This window comes from Mustelus asterias, chromosome 18 (genome assembly GCF_964213995.1).
Source record: "Mustelus asterias chromosome 18, sMusAst1.hap1.1, whole genome shotgun sequence".
Classification (NCBI taxonomy): domain Eukaryota; kingdom Metazoa; phylum Chordata; class Chondrichthyes; order Carcharhiniformes; family Triakidae; genus Mustelus; species Mustelus asterias.
Genome location: NC_135818.1, coordinates 69588591 through 69614218, shown reverse-complemented (window position 1 = coordinate 69614218; position 25628 = coordinate 69588591). Strand labels below are relative to the sequence as shown.

The 25628-nt window shown below is 42.1% G+C and overlaps 1 protein-coding gene across 1 annotated transcript in view; it reads right to left on the bottom strand.

The window, feature by feature from the left end:
• unc79 (unc-79 homolog, NALCN channel complex subunit) overlaps nt 1–25628 on the bottom strand; it is a 152604-nt gene that overhangs the window by 45015 nt on the left and 81961 nt on the right. Inside the window, exons 26-31 of the mRNA XM_078233206.1 lie at nt 24626–24912; nt 21805–21987; nt 14016–14178; nt 10972–11121; nt 8572–9777; nt 2581–2688 (exon numbers count right to left, since the gene is read on the bottom strand). Coding sequence (XP_078089332.1) covers nt 2581–2688; nt 8572–9777; nt 10972–11121; nt 14016–14178; nt 21805–21987; nt 24626–24912 — 2097 coding nt within the window. The remainder of the gene's footprint in view (nt 1–2580; nt 2689–8571; nt 9778–10971; nt 11122–14015; nt 14179–21804; nt 21988–24625; nt 24913–25628) is intronic.

Genomic DNA, 25628 nt, shown 5'->3' with positions numbered 1-25628 from the left:
CCCCCCCCCACCCACCACTGATCTGAGTCAGAGAGCCGTTGGAAGCTCTGAACGCAGCTGGAGCGCCCGATTCAGACTTTTATTTAGCAGGTCCATTACGGCACGGTTCCGGATTGGCAAACGCGGTGGTAAAGGGGGAAATGCTGATAAAGTTGGGCGGGCAGTTCATTAATTCAATTTAAATGCATGCAAATGTATTTAAATCGCCGTTGCGCCCATTTTGGGCATGAAGCAGATCGCCGCCATTCCCGGGTTTCAGTAAAGTGGCAATCTGCGTGGACGCGGGCACGGATCGCCTCACACCCGACTTTACCACGTTTTCGGGCGCGATGCAATGGTAAAATCAGGCCCATTATGAAGGCACTTGTTTTAGATTCCCCACTCAAAACAGATGTAATCATACCACCATGAAGCAATTGCAAGATTGTGATGCAGGGGTACAGGAAAAAGGCAGCGGAATGGCACTAACCTATAATGCTTGTTTGGAAAGCTGGTGCAGACAAGATAGGCCAAATCTTTGGAGCACAATCCTCAGAGCCTCATGATTTACAGAGTTGACTACTTTGGTCAGGTTGATGGTGGCAATGAAGAGTTCTTGGTGTTTTTCTTGACATTTGAGTGGCAATGAAGACTATGCTGGAGGTTCCTCTAGAAAGTCTAAAACCACACCGTGTCTCTAGGAGGATTTCTTCTGCCACAGAGAGTAGGCAAATCATGAGAACACGTCAGGATTTTTCCTGACATGTACAATGGGGAAATGCCTTGATAGTTTCCACAGCAACAATTTATCTCCCTTCTTAATGACAGTTACAATTGTCGCATTCCTGATTTAAGGGGCCAAGGGTGGTGTGTGTGACGAGGGCGTGGGAGTTTGGGGGGGTGCAGGGGTGGTGAGGGGAGTTATTCTTCCTCTCAAATTGATAGGAATAATGCCTGGAGACTTGAGGTTGGCAAAAGTCCACTAGCTCGAAGGACCTCAGTTGGAATACCATCAGCGTAGCAGGTTTTGTTGTTTTCCATCTGTTTGATTGCTTTTTGCAGCTCTCCCATTGATGGCAGTTCACCAATGGATTCTGCCACTGGGTACTCGGGATAGCCTGGAGAGTATCAGCTGCCACAATGGATTCATGGTTGAGGAGTTGTTCAAAATGTACTTTCCAGCATTGACAGAAGGCACTGTTACCCTTAAAACAAATACCACCCCGTGAATGAAGGGGATTTTTTCCATTTGACCTTGGCCTTTATATAAAGACCTAATGGCTTAAAAAAATCTTTGCATGTCATGATAATCAGCATATTGTTAAATCTTTCTCTTCCTCTACTACACATCCTTTATCTTCCAGATTTGTCATTGGGCGTCAATCTTCAGCTGATGGAATGTTGCGTTCTTGAGTCATGACCTTGGGTAGTGTTGCCAAGCTTCATCAAGGTCAGAGTAGAACCTTTCCTCAATATTTTCATTGGAGTCAAGGGTCAGGGCATAAGCACTGTTGCAGTAAAAAAGTAGGGAAACTTTGTTACAATCCTACAGGGCTTTGGTAAGACAAGACCTTGTGCACAGTTTCTGGTCTTCTGATTTAAGGTATATTTGCAAAGGAGGCGGTCTGGAGAAGTTTTACAAAGTTGATTTGAGAGAAAGGAAATGGTTGTTTTAAGAGTAAAGGTTGAGCAGGGTGAGCCTATGCTCCTCAAAGTTCAGAAGAATGAGAGGTGATTTTATTGAAACATAAGAATCCGAAGGGGCTTGTCAGGGTACATGCTGGGAGGATGTTTCCCCTTCTTGGGGAATCTGGAACTAAGGGGCATGTGTTAGAATAAAGGGTCTCCCATTTAAGACAGAGGTAAGGAGGAATTTCTTCGCTCAGAGGGTTGTTAATTTTTAGAAATCCCTAGTCCAAAGAGCAGTAGGCAATGAGTCACTGAAAAGATGTAAGGCCATGTTTGACAGATTTTTGATCTTAAAGGAGTCAAGGGCTAGAGCAGGGTAGGCAGCAAAGCAGAATTGAAACCAGGATTGGATCAGCCATGATATTATTGAGTGGCAGAGCAGGTTTGAATAATGGAACGGCCTACTCCAGCTCCTATTTCTTATATAATGTTCTCATATTAGAATCAAAATGGCCTGACTGTAGTTACTATGATTACACAATTCAGCTTGAGGTGGAACCATACCAGATAGAACCTAATTAAGGAGACAAAGGGTGGAGTTTTACCAACACGCCCGCCCGAGGCCAACGGAGAATGCCATTAAAGTTCCGGCCAAAGTGTGGGATTTTCCAGCCCAACACTGGTGGGAATTATTGCAGGTGGTACAGGAACATTTGGAGAGCAATGGTTCTCCAAACCTTCCTACCCGCCCGCAACGATACCCATCGGCATTGGGACCAGAAAATCCCACCCAAAATGTTGACCCACAGCTTTGATGATGATCCACACAGTGACCAGAAACAAGGATTTTATTTTGTTTGTCATGGCCTTGTGTTTATGTACACCGAGCTGCTGTATTAATATAAAAAAAACTATTAGAAGTGTGGAACTGATTAGACAAGCATTTTGTACACAGTATTTTAATTAGTTTACTTGATATGGAAGAATGGCTACTGGTCTCTGGCACAGCTGCTTCTAGTGTTGGAGCAGAGGCAGATTCTCTTGGCATATCCAGAGCTGAAAGACCTTTAACAGACTGATCTGCAAAACAATTTTGTACCAGGAATATAACTCATTTTTTCTAAGCTTCACAACTTCAAACTACCATGAGAAACTGCACTAAATTTTAGCATTGAAGGTTGATATTTTAAACTTAACTAATAAAATTCTAATGATTTTACTATGGGATTTGATTACAGTTTCTTGAGAATTCTCCATGCTGTTAGCATTTAAAATAAAATACTCAAACTCTATTCAAAAAGATTAAAAAAGATTAAACTGATATGCCTTCCAAATACGTAATATGTTTTCACAAATTTTCATATACACTTAAAAGGGGGTCAATACAAAGGCATTATTTTAAAATAAAAGCTGACTTAAGTTTTCAATTGAATGATTATTTGGAATAGCTTAAAGCACTTAGAAAGCAGTCAAACACTTCATTGCTTAGTGAGTAAAGTGGCATTGTCCTGATTCAGTTTGATAAGCAATTAGCAAATTAGTGTTTGGAGTTTATGGAGAACAGTTCCAATAATCTGCTTGTATGAGCATTAAATTTACTATGTTTAAAATAAAACTCCTGCAAAATGAATGAGGAAAATAGACAGAAAATCCTCTCACCCCGACTATCTTTTCTCCCTCTAATCTGAAAGGCACCAGCATGTTCGATTGTGGATGCTGCTCTGTTTTGCCAAATATTATCCAGTGCCTCTCCCAAACTAACAATTTGTGATGCATGAGCTATGGTAGTAACTGACAGCAGGTTGTCTGCCCGCAGGAGGCATTACTGCAAAGTCCAATCCCCTGCTACACAATCCTGCTCACACATGCATATTTTCCAGCAGTAGTTACTAGATCATAGCGACACAGAGGGAACAGCATGAAGGCACAATGCTTAGCATTGCTGCCTCACAGCGCTAGCATCCTGGGTTCAATTCTGCTCTTGGATGACTGTCTATGTGGCATTTGCATGTTCTCCCCGTGTCTGTGTGGGTCTCCTCTGGGTGCTCCGGTTTCCTCCCAAGGTCCAAAGGTAGGTTGATTGGCCGTGCTAAATTGCCCCTATGTGTCCCAAAATGTTGGGGGGATTAGCAGGGTAAATATGTGGGGTTACAGGATTAGGGTCTGGGTAAGATGCTCAATCGGAGTGTCTGTGCAGACTCAATAGGCTGAATGACCTCCGTCTGTACTTTAGAGATTCTATGAATATGATTAGGGGCAAGAATTCTGTCCAATTTTACTTCTGACTTCTTTCAATCGCAGGAGCATAACTATGGGGACACTCACATTAGACTCGACACGCTGTGCAAACTCAATGCAAGCAGCTTGAGTTCATACTGAAGAACAAAAATGTGTGAAGTTCTCCCTCAGCGTTAGCTGTCGGAAGCAAAACAAAAGTCAGCAGTCTGCTGATGCACTTTAAAAAATCCACCAATCAAATTAAAACCTTTACTCCATTTAAAACATTTTACTAGTTTTGTCATCTCTGGAACTGAAGTTTGTGGAGAAATATTAAATAAGAATCCCAGCTGAAACATTGCCCTTTCTCTTTCAGATACTGGATGACCTGTTGCACATTTTTAGTATTTTCTGTTTTTGTTTCAGATTTTCATCGCTTATGGTTTTTAATTTGCATTTTGTCTGCTTTTCACTTTTGGTGCTAATGCTGTGACAACAGAAGCTGGTGTCATTTAGCAAGCTGAATATTTACTTCGCACAGATTTGCGGAAAACGCACAGGAGTCAATACTGTTAATTGCCGATCCGTGTGCACACTCCTTGCAATTGAATTGCAACCTCCCCCAAGAGACAGACACACAAACACACACTTGTACACAACGCTGAACCAGTTTGCAGTGGGTATCTGTCACTACAGGAAATGTCGCTCTGTGTACTCTTACTAGAAGGATGAGTTATTTTACGAGCCGGCACTGCTAGCAGGGAGCAGTACTCTCAGGGAGCACTGGTCAGAGAGCTGGGAGCGCAATGCTCAATCTCTAATCTGTGTTCCTTGCTAACCCACCCTTTTGCACAAAGTACAGAATCACCTTTGGGTAAACTGAAAATTCTGAAAGCGATCAGCTCATTACACTATACCGCAGCTAATTGCTCTTTTTGCTTTGCGTGCACTAACGGGTGAGAATTGTGGACTGTATGATACAACAACTGATAGACAGATGGTCCAAATTAATTTAGCCACCATAGTAAAACTGTGCGTTATTTAAGTTAAATTACTAGCAACTGTATGGTGGCACATTGTACACCAATGTGCTGTCAGAATGGCAGGGATAGATTTGCACTGACAAGTTCTCGCTCTGGGTTGTCCTACAGGAGAGTGCACAGAGACTTGAGTTCCTTCCTTATAGAGGGGAAAGTTAAATTGTTACTCCTGCTTCCTTCCAAGAAAAGTTACAGATCAGCATTTGATTTCTAGAAGCAGGTCATCTGCTTATCCTCTCAGCTAAATACCAACGAGATGCAGGATTATGACATAAATAAGGCACCAAGAGGAAAAAAAATAGAATATTGTATTTCTACAAAAACTGGTTGTTAAATATGTGGAAATTACTACTAATTTATTATTTTTTTAAATTTGTTTAGCTTCCATTCCATAGTTGGGAAGCTTTCAGCTGTCATTGTTTGATTGCATAGTCCATGCAAGGGTCTAAGTATTCCTGTGGCGATTTTGTAGAAATTGTGTGATTTTATTTGAGATTTTTAGGTAACATTTTTGAACTTGGGATTTTCCCTCTTAATTTTTATAAAAGACAAAACCTCGATCTTTATTTTATTCAAATGTTGTGAATTTTCGAAACCTGATTTCATAGCAATAGCTTGATATCCTATGTGAGAATAAATAGAATATCATAGAAATGTTGAAACACCCTATTGCATTTTCTGTACTAAATAGAGGAGGAGAGGAGATGGGGTGGTGGCCATTAGTTTTATTTGTTAAAATGACTATCTTGGAAACCTCATCCCACTCTAACCACATCAGTAAAACAAAACTAGTGGACTTAATACACAAGTTTGGCGTTAAAAGCTGTTTTGAAAGCAGCTAGCCAAATAAATCTTTTGTCTAATGCACATAGCTAAAAAACACAACAGTAAAACTATATTATATCTTTGCACACACCAGAAGAACAATGGTGCAAAAATATGTAAAACAATTACTTTACAAACTATTTTCAGTGTCATAGTTTTTTTTTGTAGATTCTTTTCTATTACTCAAAATATTGCCTCATACACATTTTCCTCAAGTGAATAAGTTTTGAGCTCTTAAAACTAGCTACAATCTTATACAATCCCTCCCTATGAACATGCTGCATGTGACCATTGACCAGAAACTGAACTTGACGAGCCATATGAATACTGCGACTGCAACAGTGGGTCAGAATTCTGTACAGGAATAACTCACCTCCTGACTCCCAAAACCTGTTCACCAACCACAAGGCACAAGTCCACAGTGTGATGGAATGCTCTCCAATTGCCTCAATGAGTGCAGCTCCAATACCATTCAAGAAGCTTGACAGCATTCAAGGAAAAGCAGCCTGTTTGTTCGACATCCCATCTGCCAATTTAAACATTCGCTCCTTCCACCACTGATGCACAGTGGCAGCAGTGTGTACCATCTTCAAGATGCACTACAGCAACTCACCAAGACAAATTCGACAGCACCTTCCAAACCTGTGACCTCTACTATCCAGGAGGACAAGGGCAGCAGACGCATGGGAACATCACCATCTGCAAGTTCCCCTTCAATCCACACACATTCCTGATTTGGAACTATATTGTTCCTGAACTGTTGCGGGATCAAAATCCTGGAACTCTGGAATCCCTTCTCAGCAGCACTATGGGTGTACCTGAACCAGGTGAACTGTAGCAGTTCAAGAAGGTGGCTCACCACAACCTTCTCAAGGGCAATTAGGGATGGACAAAAAATGTTCATCTTGCCAGCGACATCCACATCCATAAAAGAATAAAAAATAAATTTAAGGGGAAGCTGGGGAGGGAGTGGGGAGACCTTTAGCAGTGGGGAACCTGGAAACACAGGACCTCCTTATTTAAATGGTCGGACTCTTTTGGTCTCCATTTCTCACCCAGCAGCTGGGCACATTGAATTCTGGTTGGTTATCAGGCTTTCAGGCATGGTGAATGGCCCTAGCCAATAACTATAGGGGAGGGAGGGAGAGATCACAGGGGTGGGAGTGGGGAGATCATTGGGGGATGATCACCAGATGATGGAAAGATCGGCATCAGATAAGGATGGGGAGAATTTGTATCCTGGCAGCTTAGCTTGTGAGAACTAGGTGAAGCAATCTTGCTCCTCCTAACCCACAAACAATGCTGGTATAGCACTTACCTCCTGGAGGCAGAAGTTCTGAGCTCAATTTAGATTCCAGATTTCCTGAGCCCTGGGAAACTCAGCCTGCAGTTTTGCTTAAATATTATTAAAAGCTGACCCGCTTCTCAAGAGTAGGTGAACGACCTGTTTTACAAATTATTTGGTTAAGCTGGAAGTAGGTGCATTCATGGTGGGTTGTGGGCAGATTTCCCCTTATTAAGAACTAACAACCCCCCCCCCCCCCCCCCCCCCCCACCTCATAGCCCAACGATGGCACATCAGACTGTTAATTATTTTCTGCAACTGTGATATTCCTAGGCTATCCACTTCCCTTCATCTCAACTTGGAACAAGACAAGTGGTGCAGTTGACAGAGTGCAGAGGGTGACACTGTGGTTAGCCTCACAGTGCTAGGGACCCGGGTTCAATTCCCGGCTTGGGTCACTGTCTGTGTGGAGTTTGCACGTTCTCCCCATGTCTGTGTGAGTTTCCTCCAGGTGCTCCGGTTTCCTCCCACAGTCCGAAAGACGTGCTGGTTAGGTGCATTGACCTGAACAGGCGCCACAGTATGGCAACTAGGGGAATTTCACAGTAACCTCATTACAGTGTTAATGTAAGCCTTACTTATGACTAATAAATGTACTTTACTTTAGAAAGGAAGAGGGATTTTATTTTTTTTAAAACGATATAAAGTAATATTTTTCCCTTCCATCTGATCTGCATATTTAAAGGCATAATATTAAAACTACATTACACTGTCAATCCCAAACTGTACAAATTATCTAAAATAATATATTTTGAAATGATCATCAATAGATCAGAATGCAATGTCTGATTTTCTAAATTGTTAATAACAAAATCCTTAGTTATTGATAACTAGTGCTGTTTTCAAATAGTTACTTCAAAACAAGCATGTAATCAATTCAATATCATAATGATGAAAGCTCAGAATATCATAAGTATAAGAAATATAAAGGTGCCATTTCAATGCAAGACCAATATAATGCATGCCATTTCTGCACCTATTAACCCACACATCAAATATCTTTTTAAAAAAGCCCAACTCGTTCTGTTTTGTTTCAGTTAGGTACATTTACGCAAGTGAAAATTATTTACTGGTTTTAAAATGCAAACAACTTGGAATCGGTCAACTTTCAGATTAAAGTTTATTTGTTAATGTCACAGGTAGACTTATATCAACACTGCAATGAAGTTACTGTGAAAATCCGCTAGTCGCCATACTCCGGCATCTGTTTGGGTGCACAGAGGGAGAATTTAGCATGGCCAATGCACCTAACCAGCATGTCTTTCAGACTGCAGGAGGAAACTGGAGCACCTGGAGGAAACCCACGCAGACACGGGGAGAACATGCAGACGCCGCACAGACAGTGACCCAAGCCAAGAATCAAACCCGGGTCCCTGGTGCTGTGAGGCAGCAGTGCTAACCACTGTGCCACCATGCCACCCTTCAACTGTTGTGCCTTATCAAAGTTACTTCGCCTAACTAGAAAACACATGGAATCACCACATGCTGAAACAAACTTGGTTGTGACACAAAGATGAACTCATTTCAAATCCTTACCAGTGTCTCTCTGATCTCCAATTCTGTCCAAAATATTGAAGGAGATGTCAAGGTATTCCCTCTGAATAGCACTAACAGCAATCTTCCTTTGCTTCTTCTGCCGTGGAACAATCTGGATTTTGAATTCTGTTTCTTCACCACTTTCATCTTTTTGGTCAGTATCCTTATCTGTAGACAGCTCTGTGTTTGACTTTTCATTCTGTTCAATTTCCGTAGGAAGTTTGAGATATACCGTTTTAACCATGGGGCTTGGTAATGGGCTTTCCAATTTAATGTCATCTCTATGAAACTCATCGGTGTCATCCTGCGATATGTCCAGGACAGCAGATGACTTCTTGAGGTTTTCCCGTTTCTGTTTAAGAGTTAGTGGGCTCTCACAACCAGAACACTTGGAATTTTTCTGTGGCGTGAGATTTTCAAAGTCTTTTCCATCTGCGAGAGCTATTGACAAAATGTTCTCAGTATCTAGCAAAGATGTATTACCAAAATCCAGACATTTTGAGCAATCCTCAACATTGACTTTTACAACTGGTGTGACATTCAAGCTAAGTGATGCAGTATTGTGAGTAATTGAGTTAGCTTTCCCATTTGGCTTGTTGTTAGGGGTATTCTGCATTTCGCATTCCTCATCACTCTCTACGATTCTGAGAGGAGGGAGAGGCACAAAAACCAGTGAATCACTATCAGAACTTGACAGAATTGACTGCTTCTCATGGGCAGATGATGAGTCAGAAGATAAGTCAATCAGATTGCTTTCTCCTTTATGGAAGGAAAGATGTTTCTCAGGAGATTCAAGTTTAGTCTCAAATGTTTCTGTGCAACTGAGTCTGACTTCTGGTATTACCGGACGCTTCCCTTCTTGAGAGTTTTCCGCAGATGAGGACCTTTCCTGAAGTTCTCCAATTTCTGCACTGACAGACAAATCCAGCTCTGGTCTTCTATACATGCTTTCCATCTGAGGATAGCAGGAAGGAAAGCTTGGGTGTCTTGCAGATTCACATCTATCCTGACACGACTTTCTGCGATGCTCATCTAAAGAGTATAGAACAGAATCTGCATTTCCGATGTCAAGTGACTGCTGCTTATTTGTGTACATTCTTTTCTTTTGAGCAACACTCTCCTGCAATTGTGGAGATGTACCACAGCGCATTATACTGTCTGGCAAAAGGCTGGAATCTCTGTATTCTGACAGCTCTATCTCTGAGCCTAAAGGAAAAAAAGCAATAAGGTTACAAAAGGAATTCACACATGCAATTTCAATTAAATCCAATAAAATTTACAATTATACATCATTAATTTAAAAAATGATGAAATGTACAAATCATACCAACATTTTAACCACATTAAATAACATTGACAGAGCTGTTGGGTGCTAAACTAAAATATTGTGGGTGCTATCCACGGGTATTTAAAATTTAATTTCATTTACTTATGAATTTGCATTCATCCCAATTGAAGGTACAAATAGATATGCATGAACTGATTCATTCTTTATCCACCAGTGAAGCAACAATATTAAGAATTACCATTCCAAGCTTTAGAATTTAAACAGAAACATAGGGCGGCACGGTGGCACAGTAGTTAGCACTGCTGCCTCACAGCATCAGGAACCTGGGTTCAACTCCTGGCTTGGGTCACTGTCTATGTGCAATCTGCACATTCTCCCCATGCCTGCATGGGTTTCCTCTGGGGTGCTCCAGTTTCCTCCCAGTCTGGAAAACGTCCTGGTTAGGTGCATTGGCCATGCTAAATTCTCCCTCGGTGTACCCGAACAGGCGCCAGAGTGTGGCGACTAGGGGATTTTCACAGTAACTTCATTGCAATGTTAGCGTAAGCCTACTTGTGACAATAATAAATAAACTTAAAACAGGACATGCCAAGCAAATAAGAAATGTTAAGTTTTTTGAGATGTGGGGTTTTGGGCCCTGACCATTGGTTGGACATCCTGATATAGGCCATTGTGCTGGGAGTGACATTAACCTCTCTGTTTATTTTTGGAAATCCAGTGGTCCTTTGGAGTTGGTCAGCTCCATCATGCAGGGGCTGTTGCTGTTCAGTGCATAAGCAGATGGGGTTATTACCCTGATGATTTTCTAAAACATTTTTTTGGGAATGTGGACAACAATGGCACGGACGAGCAGATTTTTAATATCAAACAATTTGACAAGTCACCCCATTCTGGCTGAAAATTACACTGGTCATGTTTTAACTATACTTACCTACTTGCACATGCGGGAAATAGGAGCACAGCAAGGTCAAAGGTGCTACAGTGATTTCCTGACAGGTGGGCACAGGGTGAGATGCTCACAAAATCACAGGCTTCCTACACTGTTGGCATGTAATGATTAATTACCTCTGACAGCCATATGCTTTTCCCGTGAAAGAGTATTAGAAACTTACTCTTCTGTGCATTCATCTCGACTGGTTGATATTTTACCGATTTACTCCCCCCTATCCTCTTCAGCCTTGCAAAGAAGGTTTGTGGTTCCTTGTTGCAAGCTCCAGTTGGGGTGTCGTGTACATCTGATTCATCGAATACGCTATCTTCTTCTGGCCAAGGGGAGAAAAGAAGAAGCATCAACATCCTCTGCAGGCAATTCTAAATATTAAAAACACTTCAGTAACTGTGTGCAGTTGCAGATACTGCTTACGTAGAAATCAAAGAACAAAGAACAAAAGAACAAAGAACGAAGAAAATTACAGCACAGGAACAGGCCCTTCGGCCCTCCAAGCCTGCACCGACCATGCTGCCCGACTTAACTAAAACCCCTTACCCTTCCGGGGACCATATCCCTCTATTCCCATCCTATTCATGTATTTGTCAAGACGCCCCTTAAAAGTCACTACCATATCCGCTTCCACTACCTCCCCCGGCAACGAGTTCCAGGCACCCACTACACTCTGTGTAAAAAATCTGCCTCGTACATCTCCTTTAAACCTTGCCCCTCGCACCTTAAACCTGTGTCCCCTACTAATTGACTCTTCCACCCTGGGAAAAAGCTTCTGACTATCCACTCTGTCCATGCCTCTCATAATCTTGTAGGCTTCTATCAGGTCGCCCCTCAACCTCTGTCATTCCAGTGAGAACAAACCAAGTTTCTCCAACCTCTCCTCATAGCTAATACCCTCCATACCAGGCAACATCCTGGTAAATCTTTTCTGTACGCTCTCCAAAGCCTCCATCTCCTTCTGGTAATGTGGCGACCAGAATTGAACACTATATTCCAAGTGCGGCCTAACTAAGGTTCTATAAAGCTGCAACATGACTTGCCAATTTTTAAACTCAATGCCCCGGCCGATGAAGGCAAGCATGCCATATGCCTTCTTGACTACCTTCTCCACCTGCATTGCCACTTTCAGTGACCTTTGTACCTGTCCACCCAGATCCCTTTGCCTATCAATATTCTTAAGGATTCTGCCATTTACTGTATATTTCCTATCTGTATTAAGCCTTCCAAAATGCATCACCTTACATTTGTCTGGATTAAACTCCATCTGCCATCTCTCCACCCAAGTCTCCAACCGATCTATATCCTGCTATATCCTCTGATGGTCCTCATCGCTATCCGCAAATCCACCAACCTTTGTGTCGTCCGCAAACTTACTAATCAAACCAGTTACATTTTCCTCCAAGTCATTTATATGTATATTACAAACAGCAAAGGTCCCAGCATTGATCCATGAGGAACGCCACTTATCACAGCCCTCCATTCAGAAACGCACCCTTCCACTGCTACCCTCTGTCTTCTATGACCGAGCCAGTTTTGTATCCACCTTGCCAGCTCACCTCTGATCCCATGCAACTTCACCTTCTGCACCAGTCTGCCGTGAGGGACCTTGTCAAAGGCCTGAAGTCCATGTAGACAACATCCACTGCCCTACCCTCATCAATCATCTTCGTCACTTCCTCGAAAAACTTGATCAAGTTCGTGAGACACGACCTTCCCTTCACAAAACCATGTTGCTTCTCACTAATACGTCCACTTATTTCCAAGTGGGAATAAATCCTGTCTCGAAGAATCCTCTCCAATAATTTCCCTACCACTGATGTAAGGCTCACTGGCCTGTAATTACCTGGATTATTTTTGCTACCCTCCTTAAACAAAGGAGCAACATTGGATATTCTCCAATCCTCTGGGATCTCCCCTGCAGCCAGTGAGAATACAAAGATTTCTCTCAGGCCGCAGCAATTCCCTCCCTTGCCTCTCTCAGTATTCTGGGGTATATCCCATCAGACCCTGGGGACTTGTCTACCTTAATGTTTCTCAAGAACCCTAATACCTCCTCCTTTTTGACCTCAACATGATCTCAAACTATCTACACACCCTTTCCCAGACTCATCATCCACCAAGTCCTTCTCTTTGGTGAATACTGACGCAAAATACTCATTTAATACCTTGCCCATTTCCTCTGGCTCCACGCATAGATTTCCCCTCCCTTGTCCTTGAGTGGGCCAACCCTCTCCTGGCTACCCTCTTGCTCTTTATATATGTATAAAAAGCCTTGGGATTTTCCTTAATCCTGCTGGCCATTGCTTTTTCATGACCCCTTTTAGCCCTCCTTACTCCTTGCTCAAGTTCCTTTCTACTTTCCTTGTATTCCACACTTGCTTCGTGTGTTCCCAGCTTCCTAGCTTTGACAAATGCTTCCTTTTTCTCTTTGACTAGGCTCACAATATCGAAGAGCCGAAGAAATAGCGAAAAAGTGCTTTCTTGTTTAAAATGCCAGATGGCTTTATGCCATCAGTCTCCACATATGTACCAATATAACGTGTTATGGAGTAGTAAAATGTACAGTGCCCATGTTTTCTATTGGTAAACTCCCTAATAATGATCGAGGGTGTGGGTATTTTTCTTCAAGGGGAGAATTAAATCATGCTGAAGACAAATTAGATAGATTTTTTTCAGAAAATAAATTTCGTGTTGCAGTCGATGAGTCATTTGTTACAGGACATGTGGTTTGTACATGTTTGCCAGGAAAAAGTTGACTTTGGGCCCTTGGCCCTCATAATTCTCCACTTTCATGTCATTTTTGGGCCAGCTGTAGGTTAACTGAACAGTCTGACTACTGTGATTAACCACCAACTCCATTATCTTTGTATCATGCAACTATCAGGTTGGAACAGGGAGTACTGGCATTGGCGGAAGTCTTGAAACAGATCACCAGCCTGTGATCGCAACCTGAGAAGGTGCATGAGTAGGAAGGCATGAAGAGATTAGAACAACAATTTGGCAGGAGGAAAATAATCAAAAGCATATGTTGAAAGCTGTAGTGTTCTAAAGCATGACAATCACAGTTTTATTATACCAACTGTAATACATTCAGGCCTTAAACCCCAAGGTCTATCAATATTAAAAAAACTTCAACACAAATCAAAAAATATGAGTTCATGTTTGCTTTATCCTTTGTAAAAGTCAACAAATATTAATTATAGTTTATCTTACCTTTTTCTTTCTCACTGTATTTGCTTATATTACTATTATCACTGTAAAGGGGTCCAGCAGTCGGATGGGGCTTACAGCTGTGGTATTGTGCATTAAGCGTATTAATTGTGATATAGATCAGATGCAGTACAATCTTACTGGTTTCAGAGTCTCTGTAGGGATACTAGAAGTAAAATAAAGAATGTTAGTGCAATATTTATCTAATAAGTGATATAATGCCTATATTTTAAAATAAACGTATTTTTTTTCCCTTTTCTTTTTCATTGCAGAAACTACTTGCTCACATTGTAAACTTGAAAGAAGAGTATAGGATGACGGAAGGTCCTTCCTCTCCATGTTATTTATGCTGTGTGAAAAGAATGGTCAGCTCAAATGTTTGAGAAACTCGACTCCGCAACTTCCTCTTCCCATAGTAATGTATGCATTTATAAATTTCTCCTTTGTTGTCAAACTAATTTTCTACCAAAGTGACAAGTTGGCCAGTAAGCCCACGTAACGCCTTAGAAGAACCATCAACTTGACAGCTTTCTGAAAATCCAACTGTATTAGATATTAGCAGATGTCCTTTGATTTTGCCATTTCTTCCAAAAACTGCCTAGATTTGTGAGGCAAAATCTACTTCTAAAACCATAATAGGTGCCCTTATAACCAGTATCATTTTCATGAGTTAGCATTGCATAGAGCACTCTTTGCCTTCTCTCCACTACAAGTTTATACTTCACGTCTGCTCATCATTTTTAAACACTGGGATTATGCAAGATGCTGGTCAATGCTACTGATGCAATCCCTTAATTTGTGGCAATCCTGAAATTATTGACATCTAATTTCCTCAGTTATTTATTTAAACATTCTAGAGCGTTTTGAAAATTGACTGGTGCCTTGCAGATGAGTTCTTTCTTCAAATTGAGAAACCTAGGAGAAGAATTAACTCTCATAATAAAGAACATACGAAGACTGAAAAGTGAGAATCACAGGCCCAGATTTTGTGGTTAAGATGATGGCAAAATTTTTAGGGTCCACCATCATTACTCTGTGAAAACAACAACAATTTCTGGGCTGGAATTTTACCATCCTGCCCGCCACGGGAATTGGAGCAGGCGAGGGGCGGACAATGGAAAGGTCCGTTGACCTGGGGTGGCGTTTGTGGGATGAGCGAGGCTGTAAACTCCCACCCGTGGTTTGATAAGGTCCCCCATGGTCGGCTCATGAAGAAAGTAAGGAGGTGTGGGATAGAGGGAAATTTGGCCGATTGGATAAGTAACTGGCTATCTCATAGAAGACAGAGGGTGGTGGTGGATGGAAAATTTTCAGACTGGAGACCAGTTACCAACGGTGTACCACAAGGATCAGTGCTGGGTCCTCTGCTATTTGTGATTTTTATAAATGGCTTGGAGGAGGGGGTTGAAGGGTGGGTCAGTAAATTTGCGGATGACACCAAGATTGGTGGAGTAGTGGATGAGGTGGAGGACTGTTGTAGGCTGCAAAGAGACATAGATAGGATGCAGAGCTGGGCCGAAAAATGGCAGATGGCGTTTAACCCTGATAAGTGCGAGGTGATTCACTTTGGTAGGACAAATTTGAATGCGGATTATAGGGTCAAAGGTAGGGTTCTGAGGAATGTGGAGGAACAGAGGGATCTTGGGGTTCATATCCACAGATCTCTGAAGGTTGCCACTCAAGTGGATAGAGCCGTGAAGAAGGCCTATCGTGTGTTAGCGTTTATGAACAGGGGGTTTGAGTTTAAGAGCTGTGGGGTTATGCTGCAACTGTACAGGACCTTGGTGAGACCACATTTGGAATAGTGTGTGCAGTTCTGGTCACCTCACTATAAGGAGGATGTGGAAGCGCTGGAAAGAGTGCAAAGGAGATTTACCAGGATGCTGCCTGGTTTGGAGGGTAGGTCTTATGAGGAAAGGTTGAGGGAGCTAGGGCTTTTCTCTTTAGAGCGGAGGAGATTGAGAAGCGACTTAATAGAGGTTTATAAGATGATGAGGGGGATAGATAGAGTGGATGTTCAGAGACTATTCCCTCGGGTGGATGTAGCTGTTACTAGGGGCATAACTATAAGGTTCGTGGTGGAAGATATAGGAGGGATGTACGAGGTAGGTTCTTTACTCAGAGTGGTTGGGGTGTGGAATGGACTGCCTGCTGTGATAGTGGAGTTGGACACTTTAGGAACTTTCAAGCGGTTATTGGATAGGCACATGGAGCACACTAGAATGATAGGGAGTGGGATAGCTTGATCTTGGTTTCGGAAAAGGTTCGGCAAAACATCGTGGGCCAAAGGGCCTGTACTGTGCTGTACTGTTCTATGTTCTATGTGGTGTCTGCACATGTGTAGTTAAAAGTTATAATCCAGAAGCTTCTGTCAATGCTTCCTCATTCCTTCACAGGACATGCTGTTAAAGTCCTCACAAATGAAAGTCATCTAGAAAGCACTACAGTTATTATAAAAACCTTGAAAAATTTTTGTCTTATGAGGAGTAATGAGATTCTAAACTGCATACTAATTCATAAGCACTTCTGAACAATCTCTCTGGCTCTAAAAAGCTAACTTTCAGGTTGTGGAAAATCAAATTTTTAATTTGTAAAAGCTGTCCCATCTATTGACTCCGTCTACACTTCCCATTGCCTCCGAAAAGCAGCTAGCATAATTAAGGACCACACGCATCCCAGACATGCTCTCTTCCACCTTCTTCCGTCGGGAAAAAGATACAAAAGTCTGATATCACGTACCAACCGACTCAAGAACGGCCTCTTCCCTGCTGCCATCAGACTTTTGAATGGACCTACCTCGCACTAAGTTGATCTTTCTCTATACCCTAGCTATGACTGGATCACTACCCTTCTGCTGCACTCTAGCCTTTCCTTCTCGATGAATGGTATGCTTTGTCTGTAAAGCTTGCAAGAAACAATACTTTTCACTGTATACTAATACGCTTGACAATAAAAATCAAATCAAATCACATTATCATAAACCTTAATCCCATGTGTATGTCCAAACCTCTATTCTGCTTTCTGTAAAATTGCCAAAGAAAATGAATGTTAAAACCTGCTTGTTACTTCCTGGTTTGCTTTCAGTGAGAATTCTTTCTCGTGATTAGCTGTTTAATCTGTTTGAACACCAATGGGTTGGATTTTCACGTCCATTTCAAAACAGTGGTCGAGGAAATTTAAAAATGGTGATCAGGACCTGATTCTGGGATTCCAAAACCTACTCCTGTAATGATTTTAATGTCCCTGGGATAAGGTTGCAGATAAAGAGTTCACGTGCAGCAATGCCACCTTTGACTACTCCGTTGCAATGGTGGGCATTTTAGACACCCCACTACTTGGGCCCATTTTGTTAGAAGACATGATTCACAGCAAAGCGATGAACCATGGGGAAAGCTGCATCTGGAGTCAGGAACGTTTTGGCAGCTAAGTTTTAAAAGGTGTTGACAACTTCTCATATCATAATGCAATGGTGTATGCCCAGTTAAATATGTTTTTAACACTATGATTAATGAACGGGATTTGTTCTTAGAAGTTAAGTGGTCATTAAATTGACTAGCATTATGAAAGTATTCAGATGCATTATCCAGTGGATAAAGTACGACATTCAATTGTACTGAGATTAAGATTTTAATATCTCAATTCCCCCATCAGTTGGCAAACTGCTCCAAGACTTCAAAAGCTTTAATGTATTCAGCTCTATAGGCTTTGTTGATACTGTACTTTGGAATCCCATCATGAACACTTGGCTGGGCTCCAAGCCCACTAATAGATTTAGTACAGCAGGGGTTGCTGATACAGATTGCCAGTTTTATAAGCAATAGGATTGAATATTTTGAAGAGGTTTTTAAATGGCTTTGTTTATTGTGATAGTTTTACAAGCATATGACTAGATTAATTTTTTTCAAGTGGAGTTTGAATGGTTGTATTTGACTGACAGTTTTATAAGCTTAAAGGTGTTTTGAAGAGGTTTTTGAATGGTTGTTTATTTTTTTACAGTTTCATGAGCATCTGAGAGTCTTCCCAATGTTATGATGGAGCGCATGAGTTCTGTCTATAGTAAACACTGGGTGAGTGGGCATGGGGTATGGAGACCTTATGGAAGAGTTGGGTGCGAGCGGAAGGGGCGAGAATTGTGAAGGCTAGGTTTCCTAATACTGATTTATGGAACTGAGCCTCTGTCCCAGCGAATGGAGGCAGGCCTTCTAACCTACCTGTCTCACTTGTCTCTATTTCCAACCCAGTCCTGCTTCCAGAGGCAGGGTTCCAACTCCAGGTTGGCCCCACCATTCTGCCAGGAAATTAGCGTGGGTAGACACTACCAGGCAGCATCGCAATAGTGGGTAATGACCCAACTCATGACTCCCATCTTGAGGTTTAAAATCCAAACCCAGAGATCCCAGGCATAAGAGGAATGAAGAATAGTTATGAAGAAAAGTTCAAAATGACACCTTTTCACCAGAACTGAGCAGGCTAATTGGGTCAAATAGAGATTTTCAGAATTATGAAAGACTTTAAGAGTGAAAGCTTGCTCCTACAGTTTATGAAACATTAATATGAAAGCATGGACCACAAGAAGAATGTAAGAAAACCATGAAGAATCATTTTCATTCAAATCCTTTTATAACATGGAGCAATTTACTAACAATAATGTGAGGCAGTGTCGTGAATATAAATTGAAAAAGGTATTTGGATAAATACATTGAAAGGAGAAATATTAAACAGTAGAAAATATATTCGATAGATTAGTGAGGATTTAGCACCAGCACATATATTATGGGGTAAATGGTCTTCTGCATTCTTCCTCAATGATTTAGAGCTTTTCATCAATGCTACATTATTCTCATTAAAAAGCACTGATTCACTAATATCCTTGACAAAATGAAGCATGCCAAAGCTATCAAGTTTGGTCTTAATATGATGTCAGTCCCACAATATGTTGTTGATTTTTTGAGTTGGCCTAGAAAGCCACTCAGTTATAAAACTATTACAAATCTGAAATCCGTCCCAAAAGTCAGATTAGTAAATACTCAGTTAGTCCCAGCCCAGTCTGTTTTGCAAAAGGTTCCTCACCAATATCCAGGAACGGGTGTTCACGTGGTAAGCATTGTCCAAAATGCTAATCAAGCTACTCGAGCAAAAACCCGACACACGCACAAAATCATACCCATCACCCTGACACCTAATATCCCTTAGCTGTGGGTCTATAAAGTCCCATTAACAGGACAGTAGCAGGCATTCGTCTATCTCGACAGACAGTGAGTGGACTGCACCCGGGTGCATGTTACTTCTGAACTGACCAACATCTGTTGTCGTTTTAGAGGCTGACTCATGAGTGGCAGTCCCTTCCACAGCTGGTACAGATGAATAGCATCTGTGGAGAGAAAAACACAGTTAACGTTTCGAGTCTATATGACCCTTCTGCAGAATCTGTTTTTGCACTCCACAGATGCTGCCAGATCTGCTGACTTTGATCCAACGTTTTCTGTTTTTCTTTCAGATTTCCAGCATCCGCAGTATTTTGCTTTTTTTAAACAGATGAATAGGGTTGACCTGAGGTCAACCTTCTGCCGGGTTCCATTTTCCACCTTCTGGTCATTTCTTTTGTCCTCTGCTTTCCCCGGAACCTGTTGGTCTCTTGCTGATGCCAAGCTTGCCATAGAGCATGTCTTTGGGAATGCAGACGTCATCCATTTAGTACACATGACCCAAGATCCACTGGTGCACTTTCATATTCAACACTCTGTCCTGCCAGGAGGACAGAGGAAGGTCAGAGGAAGCAGAGGTGGAAGCTGTGCAGCTGCTTTTCTTGGCTTGCATAAGTTATCCATGCATCGCCACTCTAAAGGAGGGTGCTGAAAATACAAGCCTGGTACAGCTGGAGCTTTGTATTTTTGGTCCACACTCGCCTTCTCAACTTTGACATGACAGCTGTGGTCTTGACAATCCTGGGGTTTGCATCAGGCGAAAGGTTGCTGGTGATTGCAGACACTACAACAACGGATGAACGGGCACCACATGACAGTCGCCAGGCAGGAGTGTTCCCTTCCAGTCGGGGAACACTTCAGCACTCAAAGGCATTCAGCCTCCGATCTTCGGGTAAGTGTTCTCCAAGGCGGCCTTCAAGACACATGACAATGCAGAATTGCTGCGCAGAAACTGATAGCCAAGTTCCACACGCATGAAAACAGCCTTAACCGAAATCTTGAGTTCATGTCACACTATGTGTAACCCCCACCATTTGGCCTGGGGGTTGCAAAATCTTACTAACTGTCTTGGCTTGAGACAATTCACACCTCTTTAACCTGTCATTATCCCTCTCTCCACTCGGACTGTCTGTACCTGTAAAGGTTTGATTATCTGTAAAGACTCGCATTCCAACCATTATCTTGCAATTGTGCCTTTGTCTATATATGCCAAGTTTGTGAAACCTACCTCTCCACTCACCTGATGAAGGAGCAGCGCTCCGAAAGCTCATGATTCCAATAAACCTGTTGGGCTTTAACCTGATGTTGTGAGACTTCTTACTGTGCCTATCCCAGTCCAACACCAGCATCTCCATATCATGGTGATTGTTAACCCAAGGTATGTGAAGTGCAGGATGACCTCCAAAGTGAGATTGTCGGCACTGATGGAAGATGGAGTCTCCACGTCCTGGTCCATACATTTGGTCTTCCTGATACTGATTGTCAGTCCAGATTCCATTGGCAGCATAGACGGACCAAAAGTGGGTCCAGGTGTAGGATACAGTTAAGTGGGATTGGGTCTCAATATTGACTTTAGACCATCTGAAGTTTCATAGCTTCAGGTCTAACACTTCTAAGTAAACTTCTTATTGATTACAAGCTACCTCCACCCCTTCAAACGATGAATCAGTACTCCACCATGTTGGACATCACTTGAAAAAATCTCTGAAGGAAGTAAGCACACAGACCACCACCAAAGGTGACCTGCAAGTTATACCGCTGACAATTTAATCAAGTCCTGAGGGACACAGCTACCAGACTGCACCTGCATCAGGTGATGAGGGCATTAACAAAATTGTGGAAGTGATCTATTTGGTCTGAGCCACATGAATCTATCTGCCAGGCACATCTGTCCACAATAGCACTGGGAGGAATGACTTGCACACAGTCCTTGTGAAAGCAATGTCTTGACTGCACAGCGATGATCAGAATTGCTTAAGCGCCAGGAAAAGATCACGTCCCACAAAAAGGGTCGGTCAAAAAAGGCTGAACAAACTCCCATCTGACTTCCAGTTGTAGATTTGGAATTCTGCCAAGGGCTTCTCTGAATTACTGAAGAAATGAGAGAATAACACGCCAATAGTAGTTGGTGGTCATATTTACAAAAGGCTACCTACATTCCTCCTGACAGCTATATCAAAGACATGTCCTTAACTTAATTGTTCACAAAAGGTCTGAAATATCATCCTATCCACGGAGATTTAACGCCACTCAAAGAGTAATAAATCATTGAAAAATCAATAGCTAGTGTTTTGAAAACCAGAGGTGTGATAATTTGCTAAATCTGATCGTGCTAACATGATACTAATATAAGATACTATTACACGCCACTTTAACTTAATCAATAATTGCCTAGCAGGTGACACTTAATTTAGTGCAGAAAAACATACTCAGAATGTTTCAACTATATTTGTCCATCACTGAAGGTTGACAATGAAGTAGCGTTTGCCTTTCCCAACTTCCATAACAAAATCTCCATGCAGTATTGTGGACAAGCTGTCACCTGGTCAAGGCTGCAATGTACATTATGGTTGAAAATATAGTTGTACCTTGTACAGAATCACTAGCAAAGCTTTCAGCCACATCTGTCGGATATGAGGTTTCAGAGTCCAAAGAGAACAGCGTGGAGGTTGCTGGAAATAATGACGTAGCTGTGGACAAGTGCAATACTTAAGCACTTGCACCACCAGAGGAAGGAGTTGTTTGCCCAGACTAATGTTGTAATCCATAACCTACAAGAAATATGACATTAAGTATCAAACGTTCAGTAATGTCTTATTTTACAAAACTCTGAACAAGTCGGTTAAGCCAGTGAAGTAGTTCACCTCCTGTAAATTATCACATGTGCCACATCAGAAAATTATTATATTTATTAGTGTCACAAGTAGCTTACATTAACACTGCAATGAAGTTACTGTGAAATCCCCTTGTCGCCACACTCTGGCTCCTGCTCGGGTACACTGAGAGAGAATTTAGCATGGCCAATGTACCTAACCTGCACATCTTTCGGACTGTGGGAGAAAACCAGAGCACCTGAAAGAAACCCACACAGACATGGGGAGAACACACAGACTCCGCACAGTCACCCAAGCCAGGAATCGAACCCGGGTCCGTGGCCATGTGAGGCAACGGTGCTAATCACCATTATTCCACACCAATTATTAGCTTCATGGGTCCCGTATTAGAGGAAAACCTAGGGTGGCAACTGAAATATAACATAAAATATAATCTTGCCCTTTTTCAGTGAAAATGAGCATCACTAAAAGTCAAATCTTTAACCCTTAGGAGCTTCAGGATAAAAACTGGTTTCAAAGTTCTGTTTATTAGAAATATAATTGGATTTGGAATAAATATACATTGCTGTATTATTTAAATATAAAATTAAAATAGCTTTGGAATCACCAGAGCAGCAAATAATCTCATGACGAGTGGGCAGTGCTTCTAGGAGCTATTGTCTGATCACAGGGTACTAGAAGTCAAAACATAATTTGCAACAGGCATGACAAGCAACCAGGGAGAATTGGGGAAAATGAAACTAATGGCTTTCTTTATGTCAACAATGCGTTGCTACCAGAACAATGTGTAAGCTTGAATTAGTTCAATAAAATTCGTATGAAACTGGGAACATAGCCGGGAACATAGAAGAGCCAGCATCACTTTGCTGTCTGTTATAGTGCATGCCCAACCTGCAGCTCCATTCAAGTCAGTGAAACCAAATACTGTGCGACCAATGCATTGCTAACCCTGCCCATGCATTCCCACCTCGTCCATATTTCACTCCGAACATGTTTAAATTCTATTTAAATTGCAGACTGGGAAATTGTGAAGCTTGAGAAAGATATGCACAGCTAACCAAATTGGTACTTCATAGTTTTTTTAAAAGGAGATTCGTCAAACAGGGGCAGCACAGTGGCACTGTTGCTTCACAGCACCAGGAACCCAGGTTCAATTCCGGCCTCAGGTGACTGCCTGTGTGGAGTTTGCACATTCTCCCCGTGTCTGCGTGGGTTTCGTCCGGGAACTCCGGTTTCCTCCCACAGTCCAAAGATGTGCGAGTTAGGTTGATTAGCCATGGTAAATTGCCCTGCAGTGTCAGGATAACTACGTGGGGTTAAGGGGGATAGGCCCTGGGTGGGATTGTTGTCGGTGCAGGCTCGATGGGCCGCTTAGCCTCCTTCTGCACTGTAGGGCTTCTATGATTAATTCTTTATAGATAGTTTTGGGAATACAGGAATAGCGGAAAATTATATTCTTTATCACAATGATGTGTCTACCTGCATGTATTTAGGTAAAAAACGTAAACATTTTAGAGATACTGTCATACAGCATCCTCTATCAAAGCAGGAGAAAGGCTCATTACTAAGATAATTTTAACTTTAATTTAACTTTAAGCAAAAATAATTACTACAAGTTTAATAAATATTGATAAGACAATTATTTCTGTTAAGTTTAAAATTGAGTTAATGCCTTGAGAGAAACAAATCAGGGAGTGATTGTCAAAAGTCTATTTCTTGCTTTGTTGAAGAGTGCCATCTGGTGGACAGTTCAGTTCACCAGCCAGCTGCAATATTGAAGCACTTGAACCATCAGAGGAAGAAATGCTTTTCTGGTCAAATGTTCCAATCCATTAAATATTTAGCAACCAGCTAGAGTTACATAAGCACGTACCATATAAAGACAAGTTAAGCTAGTTCAGTAACGTAGCTCCTCTAAAAGCAGCAATTGTGTAAATCCACACAACTGCACTTTCAAAACACCAGCCTTGTTTGCCCACCTGGGTAAATTCAGAGTGGAAGCTGGACTGCTTGCAAATGCCTGCCGCTTGATGTGCACTGGGCTTACCCTGCATTGGAGCTGAGGCCAGCCTGATTTAAGTAACTAGGTTGAGTTCTCGGGCCTTTGGGGTGTCGCTGATTGGGAATTTTCCCATTGAGAGATCAGTCAGCAGGTTCTCTGGCGGCCTGTCACGGTTCCTTTGGCAATAAATTCCCAGTTTTGGCAGCAAGTGGGTCGACAGGAAGTGTGGCATTGCCAGAGGCCTGAGGGCAATTGCTTTGCCTGTTGTCTCATTTCCTGTTTTTGTCATTTGTGGTGCAATTAAAGGAGGAAAAAATAGCCAAATTTTACAATATCAGAAATCCCGACAGTCCAGAAAGAGGCCATTTGGCCCTTTGAGCTGCACCAACAACAATCCCACCCTGGCGTTGTGAGGCAGCACTGTTTTCACTGTGTCACTGTGCCGCAGTTTTATAGATTCCAGAATGGGTCGCATCAGTTTGACATGCGTATGGAACAACTTAATGTAAAGGCCTAAAGCAGCTTGAACTTTTGTACTCCAATTATAAAAACCTTAATAACGGCATACTTTACCTGCGCTATCCCAGCAATAAAGGCATTGAAACAAGTGGACGTTCGCATTTTCTGAGGGGCAATCATGAAACACCCCTCCTGCTGGTCATAGCCAAGTAATACATACAGATGGCGTTTTACTGTGTTGAAGGCTTTGGCACTGCTGATATCAGCTTCAGCGCTGCTTTTATCCTTTGCCATGAATTTCATTAGAACTGTGATTAGTTGATGGACTGTTTGATGATCAATCCCAGCATCCTCTGGTAAAGGATCCTTAATAATTGCATCATCGTCTGAAGAATGTTGACCTGAATGCAGCACAAGATCAAATGTTCAGTAGTTCGCCTGGCTTTTTGTTTTACATTCTCTCTCTGCTAATTCATCCAGAAGTAAAATAATATAAATAGTCAGGACACTTAAAGGGAACATTTAGTTTAAGTTTAGTTTAAACAAGATGTTAACGAATGATATATTAATACAATAATATCACAAAATAGGTATTTAATTTTAGCTGCTTTACATTGCATGAAGCTGGATGGTTAGTCTTATTCATACAAAATATGTTCCATAATTTGGTCTCCCATAGCTGGCAGCACCTCCAGTTTATATCTTCCAGGATTTACTAAAGCCAGCAGCCTGAATGATCTACTTACCTAAATCTATGGAACTGAGGCACAGCTTGGCAACAACCGAAACTTTGGGTGGGATTTTCTGGCCCTTTCCACTGGTCGCGCTGAAGGTGGCCCACCCACCCAACCACCTGCCCCCCATCCTTCGTCCCCCTACTCCCACCCTCCGCGGTGGGTTTCCTAAAGATGGGACGGGTGAGCGATGCAAAACACACCATAGACATTGGCGGAAGAGCCCGCTCGTGGCCAATGGTGAGCCACTTCTGCCACCAGAAAACATGCCGTGGGAGGAGGGGGAGGTAGGGGTGAGGAAGTGAGAGGGTCAGGAAATCCTGCTCTTAACTTCCCACTATTTTCCCATATGGGACCTCCTAACTCATGTAAGCCCTTGGACC